This window comes from Nilaparvata lugens, unplaced genomic scaffold, assembly GCF_014356525.2.
Source record: "Nilaparvata lugens isolate BPH unplaced genomic scaffold, ASM1435652v1 scaffold6382, whole genome shotgun sequence".
In the NCBI taxonomy this organism is placed as follows: Eukaryota; Metazoa; Arthropoda; class Insecta; order Hemiptera; family Delphacidae; genus Nilaparvata; species Nilaparvata lugens.
In genome coordinates, this window is record NW_024092136.1 from 1 (window position 1) to 16,295 (window position 16,295).

At 33.1% G+C, this 16,295-nt stretch overlaps 1 protein-coding gene and 1 long non-coding RNA gene across 2 annotated transcripts; one reads left to right on the forward strand and one right to left on the reverse strand.

Moving 5' to 3' along the window:
- Positions 1 to 766: 766 nt before the first annotated feature.
- LOC111052212 lies at positions 767 to 10,060 on the reverse strand. Its single transcript, XR_005573979.1, has 4 exons — positions 9,857 to 10,060; positions 8,516 to 8,612; positions 1,869 to 2,110; positions 767 to 785 (listed from the first exon to the last, which is right to left on the reverse strand). It is a non-coding gene; the product is annotated as an uncharacterized LOC111052212 (long non-coding RNA).
- Positions 10,061 to 10,536: 476 nt separating this feature from the next.
- LOC111055579 lies at positions 10,537 to 16,229 on the forward strand. Its single transcript, XM_039445198.1, has 2 exons — positions 10,537 to 11,318; positions 15,874 to 16,229. Exons 1-2 carry the CDS (start codon positions 10,875 to 10,877, stop codon positions 16,147 to 16,149), a joined length of 720 nt encoding a protein of 239 aa, XP_039301132.1. The 5' UTR covers positions 10,537 to 10,874; the 3' UTR covers positions 16,150 to 16,229.
- Positions 16,230 to 16,295: the final 66 nt, after the last annotated feature.

Genomic DNA, 16,295 nt, shown 5'->3' on the forward strand with positions numbered 1-16,295 from the left:
GCAGTCATATGAGCTGGAATTGCTACCTCAAAAATCTGATTGATTGATTGATACTTTTGAAAGCTCCTCTGTGAAAAGAGATCTGTAACTTTAAAATCTGAAACGAAAATAACAATTAGTTCAACTGTGAAAACAGAATACTAAAAGCGTGAACAAATAGAATAATATACTATAGATGAGGACTTTAATGATAATATTGACGTTGTCTATGTTCATTTAATTCAAAGGCAATACAATTTTTTTTCATTTATTCGATATGATATTCAATGGACATGCAACTGGACACGTTCCTTGTATTGGGAGCTGAGTTTGGAGACAGAGTATTAGAGGAGCACCTGGATGTTCAAAGCAGGGACAGAGCTGATGTACCTCGACAAATATTCCTTCACCGCCACACAAAAGTTGTGTTCCATGTGCAATCTAAGACAGGAAGATGATATTAACAACTTTATGGCTGTTTGTCGTGCCTTGGAGGAGATCAGAAGGTTTCTCAAACTTCCAGAGAGGTTTGTTCTGTGTTGGAGGTGCCAGAGCCCAGCTGATACGATTGCTCAGTGGTGAGGATTGGCTGTCAGTGGCGCACTATTGCCGAGTGGTGTGGAGGTACAAGTACAGTACGAGCTTGTCATGGAGGTCAACTACTAGGATGAGAAGACTGCCACCGATGTTCGACTGCCATGAGACAGCTGTCGCCACCATTACTATGCACAATACTAGGAGGAGACTTTACAGAAAGACTACCAGCCTCGAAACACCTCAGACGGTCGACAGACCTGATTAATTGTCTTTGAAAAATCCTTAAAAAATGACCCTTCAAAACATAGAAATTCTTAAGATATCACAAATGTATATTAATAACATTCTACATTGATCCATTTTTTGTTGTTTTCAATGAAGACATTATTCTATTCTACAATATGACAAGATTTATGTATTTTAATTATATATTGGACAAAAAGAAATGCGTGAGAAAAAACACACATAGTGCTTCGACGTAATAAACTAATCTATGCAGTCTTCTCTAGAACGATATTTCAGTATATTAAAGACCATTGTTTAAAAAATTGAAATTGAAAATTATTTAAATGTGGCAACTTTAAAAACTTAACAGAGTTGAAGTTGAATGATAATCAAATTAAATGATAATGATCACCTGCTATCCGATATTTTATCTATAGTTATTACAAATTACTTTTTTTCATATCATATACAGCTCAATAATTATTTTCTTAATTTATATTCTGTAAATTCATCTATAATTTTGCTGTATTGTAAGCTATTGTATATAAGTGTATAAGCCAGTATATATTGTAATCTACATAAATAAAGTACTCAATCAATCAATCAATATTAGAATGTTAATTTTCGAAAAAATGTAAATAACTATAGTGAGGTCCACGTTATAATGGCAGTGGGGAAAGATGAGAGAGCAGTGTTGCCGATTCTCGGCCTTGCACTGCCTTTTTTTAATATCTGACACCGGTATATTTAATGTGATATAAACTGTTCATTATTGTTTAAAATAATCAATTATATTTTATTCGTCAAGGAAAAATATTCTTGAATGATCTAATGAAATATTTTCAGGATTGAGTTTAAGTATGTTTTCAATTGATTATATTTCTGCATTGTTAAAGAACGATCTGGGAACGTTGCGGAGCTAGAAAAGGATAGCACCATCTGCTTTGTTGGATGATAGACAAGGATAGCAACGCCAATATTGATCAGATACTACCATTATAACGCAGACCTCACTATTTGCTTGAATCCTATCAGAATGAAGTGATTGAGATAGAGATTTGAAAGAATCAAAGTTAATTTTGAAATAAGAGTTCACACTTGAATGGAAAAGAGACTTCTCCACTAACCTTTGAGTCATGAAGTAGGGTAGCCAAACCTTCGTCTTGAAGTTCAAACAGATATACATTTATTTCACTAACCACTGAATTATCACTGTTGTAATATTGCACTAATTAACTTCGGTACTAAACTTCACTAATAAAATTCCGGACGTAACAACACAGGCTTCACTATAAGAACTGTTGAAGGCTTCACTCTATAGAAGGTATTCCAATGTTCGTCCATGAGAATGAAGCTGAAATTTTATAATCTGAAACAAAAAAAAAACTTTATAAGTTCAACTGAAAAACACAACAATGCAACAATCTAGTATAAAGAAATGATTGAGAAAAAGAAATAATTATTGAATGAGAAAATAAATTATTAGTGAATGATAATGATCAGCATGATGTAATTTAAGATGATATGGTATATGATTTGTACTCGCAATGCACATTGAAAATATCATGTACTTCCTTAAAAGATGAATCAACATTTGACAAACAGATTTCAATAAACAGATAATCAATAAATGAACAAATAAACAACAGATGAACAAATAAAAATTGGACATATAGAATAGTCTATAAATTAAATTGAAAGAACAAAAAATCATACAAAAAACTTATAACAACTACTCATTGACTCTACGGGCTTTGAAGAGCCTTGGCCTCCTCCACAAGTCTTTTCCATGATTCTGTGTCCTGTGCTCGCTGTCTCCACCTTGTGACGCCCAAGGATTGAAGGTCTGCCTCCACGTCGTCCAATCATCTGTTGCGTGGTAGGCCTCGTTTTCTTTGTCCCCCTGGTTGCTGATATTATTGCACATCTCTACTCATAGCCAACCATTCTTCAACAGTGACGACATATAAAACCGTATCTGTCCAATTATTTTTACAAAACAACGATTTCTGTACTTGAATAACAATTGAAAAATGTATTGCTTGAAGAAATGAAATCATAATGAACTAGGAATTACAATAATATTTGGCCTCCACATCTACCCTCATATTATATAAATCAGTATTAATATTTTTTAATGGATAAAGAAACAATAGAAATTAGAGTAGTAAATGCTAGTATGATTGGGCTTGTCAATTTGAAGAAATTGGTTTTAATATTTTTCAAATGAATTATGAAGTAACTACATATTATTAGAGGATGGATGTTACTACTATTATAGAATCAATAAGGCTGTAGCTTGTCAATTTGAAAACAAGTAATTTTGACAATATGAGCTGAGCTATGGCTTAACAAATTGAAGAAATAGGGGGTAATATTTTTTTAAAAGAAATATGAAGTAATTAATATTTTAGGAAATGATGTGTGTATAATTATAGAATTAGTAAGGCGTTGACTTGTCAATTTCTAGAAATTAGTATTATTGAAAAAATAATTTTGAAGTGATTAATGTTGAAGGAATTGATATTATTATGATTGTTTAATCAGTGAGGCTTTGTATTGACATTTTGAATGAATTAGTATTGATACCTATTTTATCAACATTTTAATATTGATATTAATATTTTTTCAAATGAATAATAATTATGGAGTAATTGATATTAGAGGAATAATTGATTTTAGTATAATTATAAGTATGTAGAATCAGTGAATTTAGTATCATAGTAGGTGTTTATAATATATTATAAACAGACAAGTTAATTTTGGTTAGGAATATGGAATCAGTAAAGCTAAGGTTTGCCAATTTGAAGAAAAAAGTATCAATATTTTCAAACTAGATCACAAAATAATTAATATTAGAGGAATTTTTGTTACCATGAATATATAATAATTAGTATGGATACTCATTTATTTATGCTCAATAGACCAGCCAGGGCTCAGCTTTCAGTGGGTGACAAATTTACAATAAATTCGCAAAATTACAAACTAAAAACTAAACTTTACGTTTACAACGATTGGCCTCCCAACACCCCTATAGCCAACCCTAACCACCTCAAATTACTGTATTTGCTAGTGTATGACACGCACCTATTTAAAAAAATTACTTTTTACTTTTCAAAAAATACAAAGCGAAATTCGTTGGTTCGCGTCATACGCGTAATTTTCCAAATTGAGACAGAATGCCGGTATGTACAGTTTGACAAAAATGTTCACGATGATCAGTCAACGATAATCAACAAGTCAGCTTTTCCTAATGTGTTTGTTAAATGTATACTAAGTTCTAAATACAGTATTTTACGTTTTTCAAACATTAATTGAATAAAATTTACACTATGAACAGAGATATTGTGGAATTTCTCCATATTAAAGTGGAATAAAAACGATATTGTCAGTTGCACATAATTTATTTGAGCCAAACTTTAGTTTCAAAGCACTAAGGCATCATCTTAAGATGAAAAAAGACCACTGAAGATGATGCCCTAGTGCATTGAAACTTAAGTTTGGCTCGAATAAATTATGTGGATCTGACAGTATCTTTTTTATTTCAACTTAATTAAATGAATATTTTGTAGATCAATAATCATTATAAACGTTGTTTCAAATAAAAGCTTTGATAATATATTTACGGTATTTTTTTCATAAAAATGTACTCTAGTTTTTGGGGTGCGCATCGTACGCGAGCAAATACAGTAGACTACTTACAATAGACAATTGTATTTGTTTAATTTATTCACTTACAAACTAACTAGAGCTAAATTCACAATAGTTGGACTGGAGAAATTTAATAACAGACAAGAATTTATATGAATTTTCAACTGTGACTTCTGCTAAAATATATATTTAAATACAATTTTTGAAATAACAGACAAGAATTTATATGAATTTTCAACTGTGACTTCTGCTAAAATATATATTTAAATACAATTTTTGAAATAACAGACAAGAATTTATATGAATATTTTTTCAAATGAATAATTATGAAGTAATTGATATTAGAGGAATAACTGATTTTAGTATGATTATATGTAGAATCAGTGAATTTAGTATCATAGTATGTTTGTGATATAATTTATTAAATATTAATATAATTGATATTAGAGGAATAACTGATTTTAGTATGATTATATGTAGAATCAGTGAATTTAGTATCATAGTATGTTTGTGATATAATTTATTAAATATTAATATAATTGATATTATATTTAATAAATATATATGGTACTTTAATTATAATAAATTTCAAGTTAATTTATTATTATTATTATTATTATTGTTTCATTGAACTCATGTATCAATTCCCTGAACATGAATTTTTAAAATCACTTGAGTTCTTATAATAGACATTACACAAAGGCCTATCAAATACACTCACAGAAGCAAAATAAAGGAACATTGCATAAATCACAAAAATACATAAAATTGCATTACAATTAAGAATTTAAATATTGTATTGATAGCACTAATGTAATATCAAAAGTGTAGATGAAAATGTAGCTGCAACTTCATAATCTGGAATTTTTTAGTTCAACTGTGAAACACAACATTGGAAAAAATGTCATCTTATAGTAAAATTATAAGTAGATGATGTTGATCAATATGATGCAATGGTAATGGTACAATATATGACTATTATAATCCCAAAAAATGCCTGACATAACATTCAAGACAACATATAAGTGACTAGAATGCAATAAATGACATAATTCCAACACATTCCTGACATCATGTTCAAGACATATAGTGAAAATGCATCAAGTAACCACACAAAACCTGTTCAAGATGCAACATAGATCTTTCTAAACATGCAATGAACCGGGAACGTACGTAAGAAACAGTGCAAAAACAAATGTTGATCAACTTGTTCTAGAAGCAACAAAGATCATTCAAAGCAAGCACATAGTTAACATGGAGAAAAAGATGTCAGCTTTTGAGAAGATGGGCTGAGATGAATCTGAAACATAGGTCTTGTAACAGAAACAAAATAATCAAATACAATGTAGATAAAAAACACAAATTCAAAATGTAAAATGTTCACTAAACACATGCACAGAGTGAAAATGAAAGAATAACTGAGATCTAATGTATATTTGAGAAGAGATCCTGCGATGAACCTGAAACATATGGTACTTAAAAACAAATGAATTGTATAATATAAATTGTAAAATACAATAATTTTAATATTAGTAACTATTTCATGCACACTAAATAGTTTTGAACATGGTGTACACTGGAGAAGAGAAGCCACGATGGACCTGAAACATATCAAGAAACAGACCGATTGTTCGCCCTACAACATCTATGAGAGTTATTTCTCTCAAAGATACTTATTGGAGAATTCTTGGATTTCTAAAGAATATCTCTAATTTTTTTCAAGGGTCTTTACTTAAAACTAAACTAGGTATAGTTTCATCACTACCTGAACTACCAGGGGTGATGCGCCCTACAGCATCAATGAGAATTCATTTTTCTCATAGACACTTATCAGAGAACCTGAGAACCCTTGAATTTCTCAAGACCTCCAATTTTTTTCAAGGGTCTTTACTTAAAACTAAACTAGGTATAGTTTCATCACTACCTGAACTACCAGGGGTGATGCGCCCTACAGCATCAATGAGAATTCCTTTTTCTCATAGACACTTATCAGAGAACCTGAGAACCTTGAATTTCTCAAGACCTCCAATTTTTTTCAAGGGTCTTTACTTAAAACTAAACTAGGTATAGTTTCATCACTACCCGAACTACCAGGGGTGATGTGCCCTACAGCATCTATGAGAGTTCCTTTTTCTCAAAGACACTTATCAGAGAACCTGAGAACCCTTGAATTTCTCAAGACCTCCAATTTTTTTCAAGGGTCTTTACTTAAAACTAAACTAATCTAAACTAGGTATAGTTTCATCACTACCCGAACTACCAGGGGTGATGTGCCCTACAGCATCAATGAGAATTCCTTTTTCTCATAGACACTTATCAGAGAACCTGAGAACCCTTGAATTTCTCAAGACCTCCAATTTTTTTCAAGGGTCTTTACTTAAAACTAAACTAGGTATAGTTTCATCACTACCCGAACTACCAGGGGTGATGTGCCCTACAGCATCAATGAGAATTCATTTTTCTCATAGACACTTATCAGAGAACCTGAGAACCTTGAATTTCTCAAGACCTCCAATTTTTTTCAAGGGTCTTTACTTAAAACTAAACTAGGTATAGTTTCATCACTACCCGAACTACCAGGGGTGATGTGCCCTACAGCATCAATGAGAATTCCTTTTTCTCAAAGACACTTATTAGAGAAACCTTTGAAAATCTCAAGAATATCTCCAAGAGTCTTGACTTAACACTAAACTAAACTATGGCACTACCAGAACCACCAGAAATGAATGTCTATGCCCTACAGTATCTATGAGAGTATATTACTCTCAATAATACTTAGTAGAGTAGAGTGGAAGAGATCCTAGAATTTCTCAAGAATATCTCCACTTTCCAGCATCTCTAAGGGTCATCTACCCTCTTTGATGTAAATTGTCTTATAGACTGAATAACTCTCTTATTACTTATAGACTGAATTGCATGCAAGTTAACTCCTAAATTAGGTTAGAAATCAGTTCAACCCCAAGCTATCAAAGATAGCATTGATCTCAAGTTCCCCGCCAACTAGCAAAGGCTAGAGGCTGTATTATCCCTTCCCCCGCCAACTAGCAAAGGCTAGAGGCTACACTTTCTCATCCCCCGCCAACTAGCAAAGGCTAGAGGCTACACTTTCTGATCCCCCGCCAACTAGCAAAGGCTAGAGGCTGTATTATCCCTTCCCCCGCCAACTAGCAAAGGCTAGAGGCTACACTTTCTCATCCCCCGCCAACTAGCAAAGGCTAGAGGCTACACTTTCTCATCCCCCGCCAACTAGCAAAGGCTAGAGGCTGTATTATCCCTTCCCCCGCCAACTAGCAAAGGCTAGAGGCTATACTTTCCCTTTCCCCGCCAACTAGCAAAGGCTAGAGGCTATACTTTCTCATCCCCCGCCAACTAGCAAAGGCTAGAGGCTATACTTTCCCTTTCCCCGCCAACTAGCAAAGGCTAGAGGCTACACTTTCTCATCCCCCGCCAACTAGCAAAGGCTAGAGGCTACACTTTCTCATCCCCCGCCAACTAGCAAAGGCTAGAGGCTATACTTTGCTAATATTGATTCAGTCTTAAATTTAAACTTAGATCTATGATGTCTTAATTCTAATTCTTAACTCAACAAATTCTATTATCCCCTTTCCTAAGTTTGCTGAAGGCACTGTCATCTAATATTTGCACTGCCAGTCTCATAGAACAGATCAGACCAGGCCACAGTGTAATAGTACTCCACCTGCTCATCAAATTAGTGCTGTACTGAGCCCGCAACCATCATGAAAAAGCTGTGGAGCCACCACAAAGGGCACTGATCAGAAATGAAATACTCGACTGACAACTGCAAATATCCTATGGGGACCCTAACCACTCAAGACCCAATTCATGGTGATTGTCTTACTTCACAGTCAACCACAAACCACAAACAAACAGTGCACAAGTCCGTCTAGTTGTTGGCACGGAAATGCGATCTGCAGGTCTATGACTCCTAACTTGAAAGCACCCATTGGACTCAGAACCAACCAGACGGAACTTGACACTGCCGAGAGGGTAGGGCTGAACTGTTTTATAATAGTAACCACCACAAACATCCCTAACATCTGTGTTATGGGAAAGTGTTAGGAAATTCTAGCCTGTCATAATATAAATAATAGATAACTCATACCAAATTCACCAATCCATATCTTCATTATTGTAGTAGAGCTGGTCTTCATGAATAACTGAGGTCTTCTCATAATCTTTACTTCAGGTGCATACCAGTCCTGGAGGAATGAAAAACTAGTTTAATAATCACAATATATTGATAAATAGTGTGTTTTGTCAACTTTATAACTATAATAGATATTATATGATTATATTTTATGGAATAGAAATTTATTTTCTTATTCTAGTTTGTTTCTCAAATTTAAAAGACCAAACTAATTAGAAAAATACAGAATTTTAGAAAAGTACGCCTAAAAAAGATAACTTGATCAAATAATATTGAATTTATATAACTATAAAAAACAAAACATTGTAAATATCATAAGTAGAGCAAACTATGTGAAAGTTTACATTGGCTGGCTTTCATTGAAATAATCAAATTATGCATTAATATAGACTAGCATGATTTGGCTGTGCAAAGGCTAAAAATAAACTTTCTACTTGTGATATTTTTCTAAATTTTTTGATTTGTATATCATCAAGCTATCAAAATGGAAAAGTTTCCTCAAGAAAACATTTTTTCCGATCATCTCTTTTTGAGATATGAGCGCCTAAAGTTTGAATTTTTGGGACAGAACATTTCAAATTCGGTATGTTATAAATCCATGAGATTTAGAGGATAGATTCTTCATGGTATTGTTGATCTAGTAAAACAAAGATTCTCTGAAATTAGCAATTTTTGAAAAAGTTATTCAATTTACCAAAAATAACTCAACTAAAAGTTATTTTTGGTTATTTTTAGTAGATTGAATAACTATCTTGTAAATAGATATTTTCAGAAAATTTTTGTTTTACTAGATCAACAATACCATGAAGAATCTATCCTCTGAATCTCATGGATTTATCTCTTACCGAATTTAAAATGACCTGTCCCAAGAATTTAAACTTCAGGGACTCATATCTCAAAAAGTAATGATTGGGAAAAAAATGTTTTCCTGAGAAAACTTTTTTATTTCGATAGCTTGATGATATACAAATCGAAAAACTTTGAAAAATATCACCAGTAGAAAGTTTATTTTTAACCTTAGCACAGCATTAAATTAAAATTATAAGACAATTTGTTGTTTCAAAATATATTTTGAAATCTTTGAGAAGGCTAATAGCTATGCTCAAAAATATTTTTAAAACTGAATTATTGAAATAGAAAATTGGAAGTAAATTTACTTTATACTGTATGTGGTAATTTCAAAATTTCAACAAAGTTGAAGTTGAATTCATAATAGCAACCGGCTAAAAAGAAATCTTCAAAGAAATTTCATTTCAAAATTAAAATTTACATTTGAAAAAAGATACTTCAACTAACCTTTAAAGCAAAGAATTATACTGTTTCACATTTACTTCGATAGCCACTAAATTATCACTTCATTTGATTGTATACTTCACTAATTAAATACTGATTGAAAGAACATCGCAAAACGACTTTCACAATTCACAACTTCACTCAACTTACTTCACTGGACTCACACTCGTGGACTGAGCACAACACAACTGACAGAATTTGTTGTCTCATGTCTGCTTAATATCCAGCTGATCGTGACTTCCACTGCCTGGTACCTGCTCAGCTGTTTCATCAGTGATGTAGAATATTGTTATCATAGGAAAAGTCACACGATTACCAATGTTAATTGTTGAATAAATACTCTCAATAACTTAAAAAAATATTCATGAAACATGATACTATTTTCTTCCTTTTAAATTAGAATTTTGAAGTTAAACCATTCTGAAAGCACCCTATCTGAAAAAACTATTTTCAAAAAGTTGAAATTGCTCGCACAGACAGAGAACGTTTCACAGTTATTCGAAAAGTGAAATCTAAATTTGAATTATCAATATTTTTGTGTATTGCTAGCTGAATAAGGTCAACACCATTCGCTGGCCTATATAGCAAGCTGGCCCAGCTTGCAATTTCACCAGCGTTGGCAAACAACCCAACCGCACATTGGCCTTCATTAGTTCAATATGTCGATGCAACTTTCCTCTTTTGGTTTCTTCACCTTTTTTGTATTTATTTTAAATATTATCAATTTGATAATAAACACATTACACATCAACTTCTGTCCAGTCATCGGCAAATCCAGAGATGACTGGACGTCTCGCCAAGGTTACACCTTGTTTTTACATTTTCTTGGTTCATAAGTTGGTCAACCTGTTTGTATTTTAAAATTTAAAAATTGAGGTTAGTATTTTGTTTATGTTTTGTTGTAGTGCTACAATGTAGTTTGTACAAATTTATTTGAACAAACCACATTATTTATCAAACTGTTTTTGTATAGTTTTAGAATCAATTTTGTTTTATATACATCGTGTAAATCTTGTACGAGATGAGCTACATTGGAAATAAAAACTTTCCTAAAAGTAAAGGTTCAACTGATAAACAACGTACAAAATGTGTCAAGTTTTCAAAAGCTTCTGGAGATGACAAACCAGTAGAAAATGACAAAATAAAAAAGTCTTGTATACGTACAGTGAGCAATACAGACGGATCGGTTAAAAGTTGTTCGTCCTCGGTGATTGGTTTTGATTTGACAGACAGCATAGATTCTAAAAATGTAAGTTCTACAAATCAAAGAAAAGCTGACATTGGAAGTGACAAAAACGAGGAAGTATCCTTGGATTTAGAACAAACTGACAACTTCAAGCTTGCTGTTCCTGAACTGTGTACATCTTTAAAGATTGCCAACAATTTGCTGGGCGCTGTCGCATCTGCCAAAGACTTACGACAAGCAAATAGTCGTGAGAAAAATGTTGCACTGGCCAAATCTAAGGTGAGAAAATAGAAGATTGCAATGTATACAGTTTAGTTCAAATCCTTAATTACATTAATTGTATGTATTTTTGTTACAACTACCCCATAATGTTGTGAGGACCAAAATAATTAAATGAATCAAAGTTCAATTATTGCAGTTTAGCCTAGACTTACAAGAGTAATCTGTAATGCCTCCGTTTTATTCTCGCCAAATATTAAACGTTTCTGGTCGACTTGAATCAGAGCGAAGGCAAGCGGTAGCATAGTAGCGTTCGTCATAATTTGTCACTTGCAAGAGAGAAGTGTTAGCATGACAGCCAAAAAATAGCTTTGAATTACAGGGCTCAGAACCCTCATGCTAGTAAATAGTCAAGTCATCTTCGAAAAATCATAAGGGTATGCATTCACATTGAATGCGTACTTGTGCAAGTGCACGCGTGATCATGCATGACTGAGCGCGCATATGAGCTAAACAAGAAAAAAGCATAAAGAAAATAAAAATCTCAGTACCCTTTTTTAAAATATTTTATCACAACATGTTTCGGTCATTTATGCCATTTTCAAGTGATATGAATTAAACTTTTGAGGTGAATTTAATTCATATCACTTGAAAATGGAATAAATGACCGAAACATGTTGTGATAAAATATTTTAAAAAAGGGTACTGAGATTTTTATTTTCTTTATATTTATATTACAAGTAGCCCTATACAGGAAAGAGATAAATAAAGAAAAAAGCTATATAGTCCAGTCAAGGAAAGGTTATAGAGGAAAATGTTTGGAAGACAATTTTTGTCCCTGCAGCTCTGTGTATAGTAAGGAGTTAAACATATCAAAAGTCCCCACCTCTAACTCATGTGCTAAGAGGATGAGGGTGGTTTAAAAGTTGCATTTTTCAGCGTTTTTTTCTTCCACGCTCATATCTTGAGAACAATGCGTTCAACCGACATAACTAACTATTCAAAAGCTTCATAAATTCTCTACACTTTTTTCAGTGGAATTTCGTGATATTCCCAACAGTTCCGAAGATATTCGCTCTTGAAGGAGTGTAATAGTTGAAATAACTGTTTTTTACTTTCCTTGCCCTATTACCATAGGTAAGGAAAGTATTGCTTTCCAAAAAAATTTAAGGTACCCCAATTTCATGTTTTCTATACGTTTCAAGGTACCCTGAGTCCAAAAACATGATTTTTGGGTGTTGGTCTGTGTGTGTGTGTCTGTGAACACAATAACTCCATTCCTAATCAACCGATTGACTTGAAATTTTAAACTCAAGGTCCTTATACCATGAGAATCCGACAATAAGAAATTCAATAAAATTCAATTCAAAATGGCGGAAAAAATGGTGGATAATGACTAAAAAACCATGTTTTTCACGGTTTTCTCGAAAACGGCTCTAACGATTTTCTTGAAATTTATACCCTAGATAGCTATTTATAAGCCCTATCAACTGACAATGAATGAGTCTCATTTCTGGGAAAATTGCAGGAGCTCCATAATATTCTTGAGAAATATGGCGGACAATCACTAAAAAACCATGTTTTTCACGGTTTTCTCGAAAACGGCTCTAACGATTTTCTTGAAATTTATACCCTAGATAGCTATTTATAAGCCCTATCAACTGACAATGAATGAGTCTCATTTCTGGGAAAATTGCAGGAGCTCCATAATATTCTTGAGAAAAATGGCGGATAATGACTAAAAAACCATGTTTTTCACGGTTTTCTCGAAAACGGCTCTAACGATTTTCTTGAAATTTATACCCTAGATAGCTATTTATAAGCCCTATCAACTGACATGAGTCTCATTTCTGGGAAAATTGCAGGAGCTCCATAATATTCTTGAGAAAAATGGCGGATAATGACTAAAAAACCATGTTTTTCACGGTTTTCTCGAAAACGGCTCTAACGATTTTCTTGAAATTTATACCCTAGATAGCTATTTATAAGCCCTATCAACTGACATGAGTCTCATTTCTGGGAAAATTGCAGGAGCTCCATAATATTCTTGAGAAAAATGGCGGATAATGACTAAAAAACCATGTTTTTCACGGTTTTCTCGAAAACGGCTCTAACGATTTTCTTGAAATTTATACCCTAGATAGCTATTTATAAGCCCTATCAACTGACATGAGTCTCATTTCTGGGAAAATTGCAGGAGCTCCATAATATTCTTGAGAAAAATGGCGGATAATGACTAAAAAACCATGTTTTTCACGGTTTTCTCGAAAACGGCTCTAACGATTTTCTTGAAATTTATACCCTAGATAGCTATTTATAAGCCCTATCAACTGACATGAGTCTCATTTCTGGGAAAATTGCAGGAGCTCCATAATATTCTTGAGAAAAATGGCGGATAATGACTAAAAAACCATGTTTTTCACGGTTTTCTCGAAAACGGCTCTAACGATTTTCTTGAAATTTATACCCTAGATAGCTATTTATAAGCCCTATCAACTGACATGAGTCTCATTTCTGGGAAAATTGCAGGAGCTCCATAATATTCTTGAGAAAAATGGCGGATAATGACTAAAAAACCATGTTTTTCACGGTTTTCTCGAAAACGGCTCTAACGATTTTCTTGAAATTTATACCCTAGATAGCTATTTATAAGCCCTATCAACTGACATGAGTCTCATTTCTGGGAAAATTGCAGGAGCTCCATAATATTCTTGAGAAAAATGGCGATATTTTATTTGTAGAACAGCTGTTTTGACAACTTTTAAAAAATCCTCAAGTTTCATAATTCAAACAAAGGAAAATGTACTCTGAAAACAATAACAATAGTATAATCGTAGTTGTAATAAAATTATTTAGCTGCCAATCGGCATAATGTTATTCCCCTAGATTATCCTCGTTTAAGAATGAGGCTTATAGATCAATGAGCAAGGAAAGTTGTGTGAGTGCGCCACACCAGATTTTTATCCAATGTTTTGCTCTTTCATGGCTTATAACTCTCCAACAATGCATCATGAAAACTTATACTTATCTTAGAATTGTAGAGCATTGAATTCTCTTTGAAATTATGTATTATTTCACTATTCCAAGTATTCATTTCATTGTTGTGCTGAATGCTGTGTGCAAATCCAGCAAACTTCAACCACCCTATCACCGCCAACTTATAGTGAGATTTAATTTCAACCGTCACCATTAGTCAAATAGGGAACATTGATGCTATGATGATTGCAAGTTAATCAGTTCATAAGTGATAAAGTTTCGTTCGTGTAACTCGTATCCCGTACATGTGCCGGTATTAGCCAACTCCTATCACCTCATTAACAGACTATTACTATAAACTAGTAGTTCTGTGAACAGTAGACCTCGCGCTCACAGAGACGTAGCAAAGAAACATTAAATAGGCTATATAACATCAAAACAGAAAATGAGTATAAATTTGGTTGGTACTGTAGATTGAAGGAAAAACCAACAACAGTCAAGATAGAAAAAAAGTGATAACGGAATATAAAATAGAAAAGGCTCAACTATTGTAATCAACCCATTGTTAGTTTATATACAATGAGTCTATAAAACTAAAAGTTCTGTGAACAGTAGATCTCGTGCTCAGTAAGTTAAATTGACCTGTTGTTATGTTTTCTCAAAAAATTAATAAATAATTTATCAATTAAAAATGTCTAGAAAAAATCCTTAATAAACATAGAGCTTTCTGTCCTATATCGTACCGTGACGTGTCGTCCCGGAATGTGAGTGTGAGCGCTGTTATCAGGTCTGGCTGCAACTCTGTCTACAACGTTGATGGAAAGATACAATTTTCAAGATTTTCGATGTTTTTGTACGAGTAGTATCAAAGACCTTAAATATGCATAGTCTCACATGCAGCGCTAGTGTCGTACTTGGAATTGAAATCCGCCAATGAGGGGGCAACCCATAAGATTATTACATACCAATGCCACCAATGCCTTTGTGATCTATAGTATTACAAATATATTTATATAATATTTCTTGCTAAAATACCCCAATGGCGGCCTTCAATTTCAAGTAAGAGCTATCATTGGGAAGGCATAGGCATTGTGGGTCTATATCTCTTCAAGGTTTCTGGGTAGTATTATGGTGAACTGTCTACTAACGTTAATGGAAAGATACATTTTCAAGATGTTCGATGTTTTTGAACGGGTAGTATTATAGTCCACTAGACAGCTGATTTATGATGAATAATTCTATAGTCTGATTTTTACGGTAATATTGGCGTATGAAGTAGGCTCCTTTTTCCTTTTATATTATCATTGAAATGCAAAATTTCCAAAAACCTTGTATATAGGTCGACGCGCAATTTAAAAAGGAACATACCTGTCAAATTTCATGAAACTCTATTACCGCGTTTCGCCGTAAATGCGCAACATTAAAACATTTAAACATTAAGAGAAATGCCAAACCGTCGACTTGAATCTTAGACCTCACTTCGCTCGGTCAATTATTGTTGTGCAAGTTACAATCAATGTCTATTTGTAGGTAATTGCATATTGCATACTCTAATGATTGTATTATACAAGTATTTGTATGTGATTTTTGGCAATAAATTTCATTCAATTCATTAACTATTCCATTTAATTTGTTGCAGGCAATGGTGAATGTCCCTTTCGAAGAACACGTGTTCAAGGACTTGATTGCTCTCAATATAAATACTGACGATCTCATCTGCGGCACCAGAATGAAGAGCAAAAAGTTGGAGCGAGTGAAAGACAGTGAACCTGAACTTTCCGACTACTTTAATCCGTCGTTTGACAACGAATTTATCGTCAAATGTGCGCCTGTGCCTTTTGAAATCGACAAGAATCGCCTCTTTGACGGGTTTTCACTCACGGAACGCGCTAGAAATTGGGAAGCTAGTGATTGATTAGTGTGGATATGATATTTGTTTTATTATAATGGATGTTTATGTATAAATATGAATATAGAGTTAATTGTTGGAAAATACTGAGATATTTCAATTATTAAAATGCTAATGAATTAATTATTATTATTAAACGAAAATCCAAATTT

Bases quoted from the DNA above. Each gene is read 5' to 3' on its own strand.
- LOC111055579 (XM_039445198.1), top strand. From the start codon at position 10,875: ATGAGCTACATTGGAAATAAAAACTTTCCTAAAAGTAAAGGTTCAACT. The intron at 11,319-15,873 runs GTGAGAAAATAG...AATTTGTTGCAG, and splicing joins TTGCACTGGCCAAATCTAAG to GCAATGGTGAATGTCCCTTT.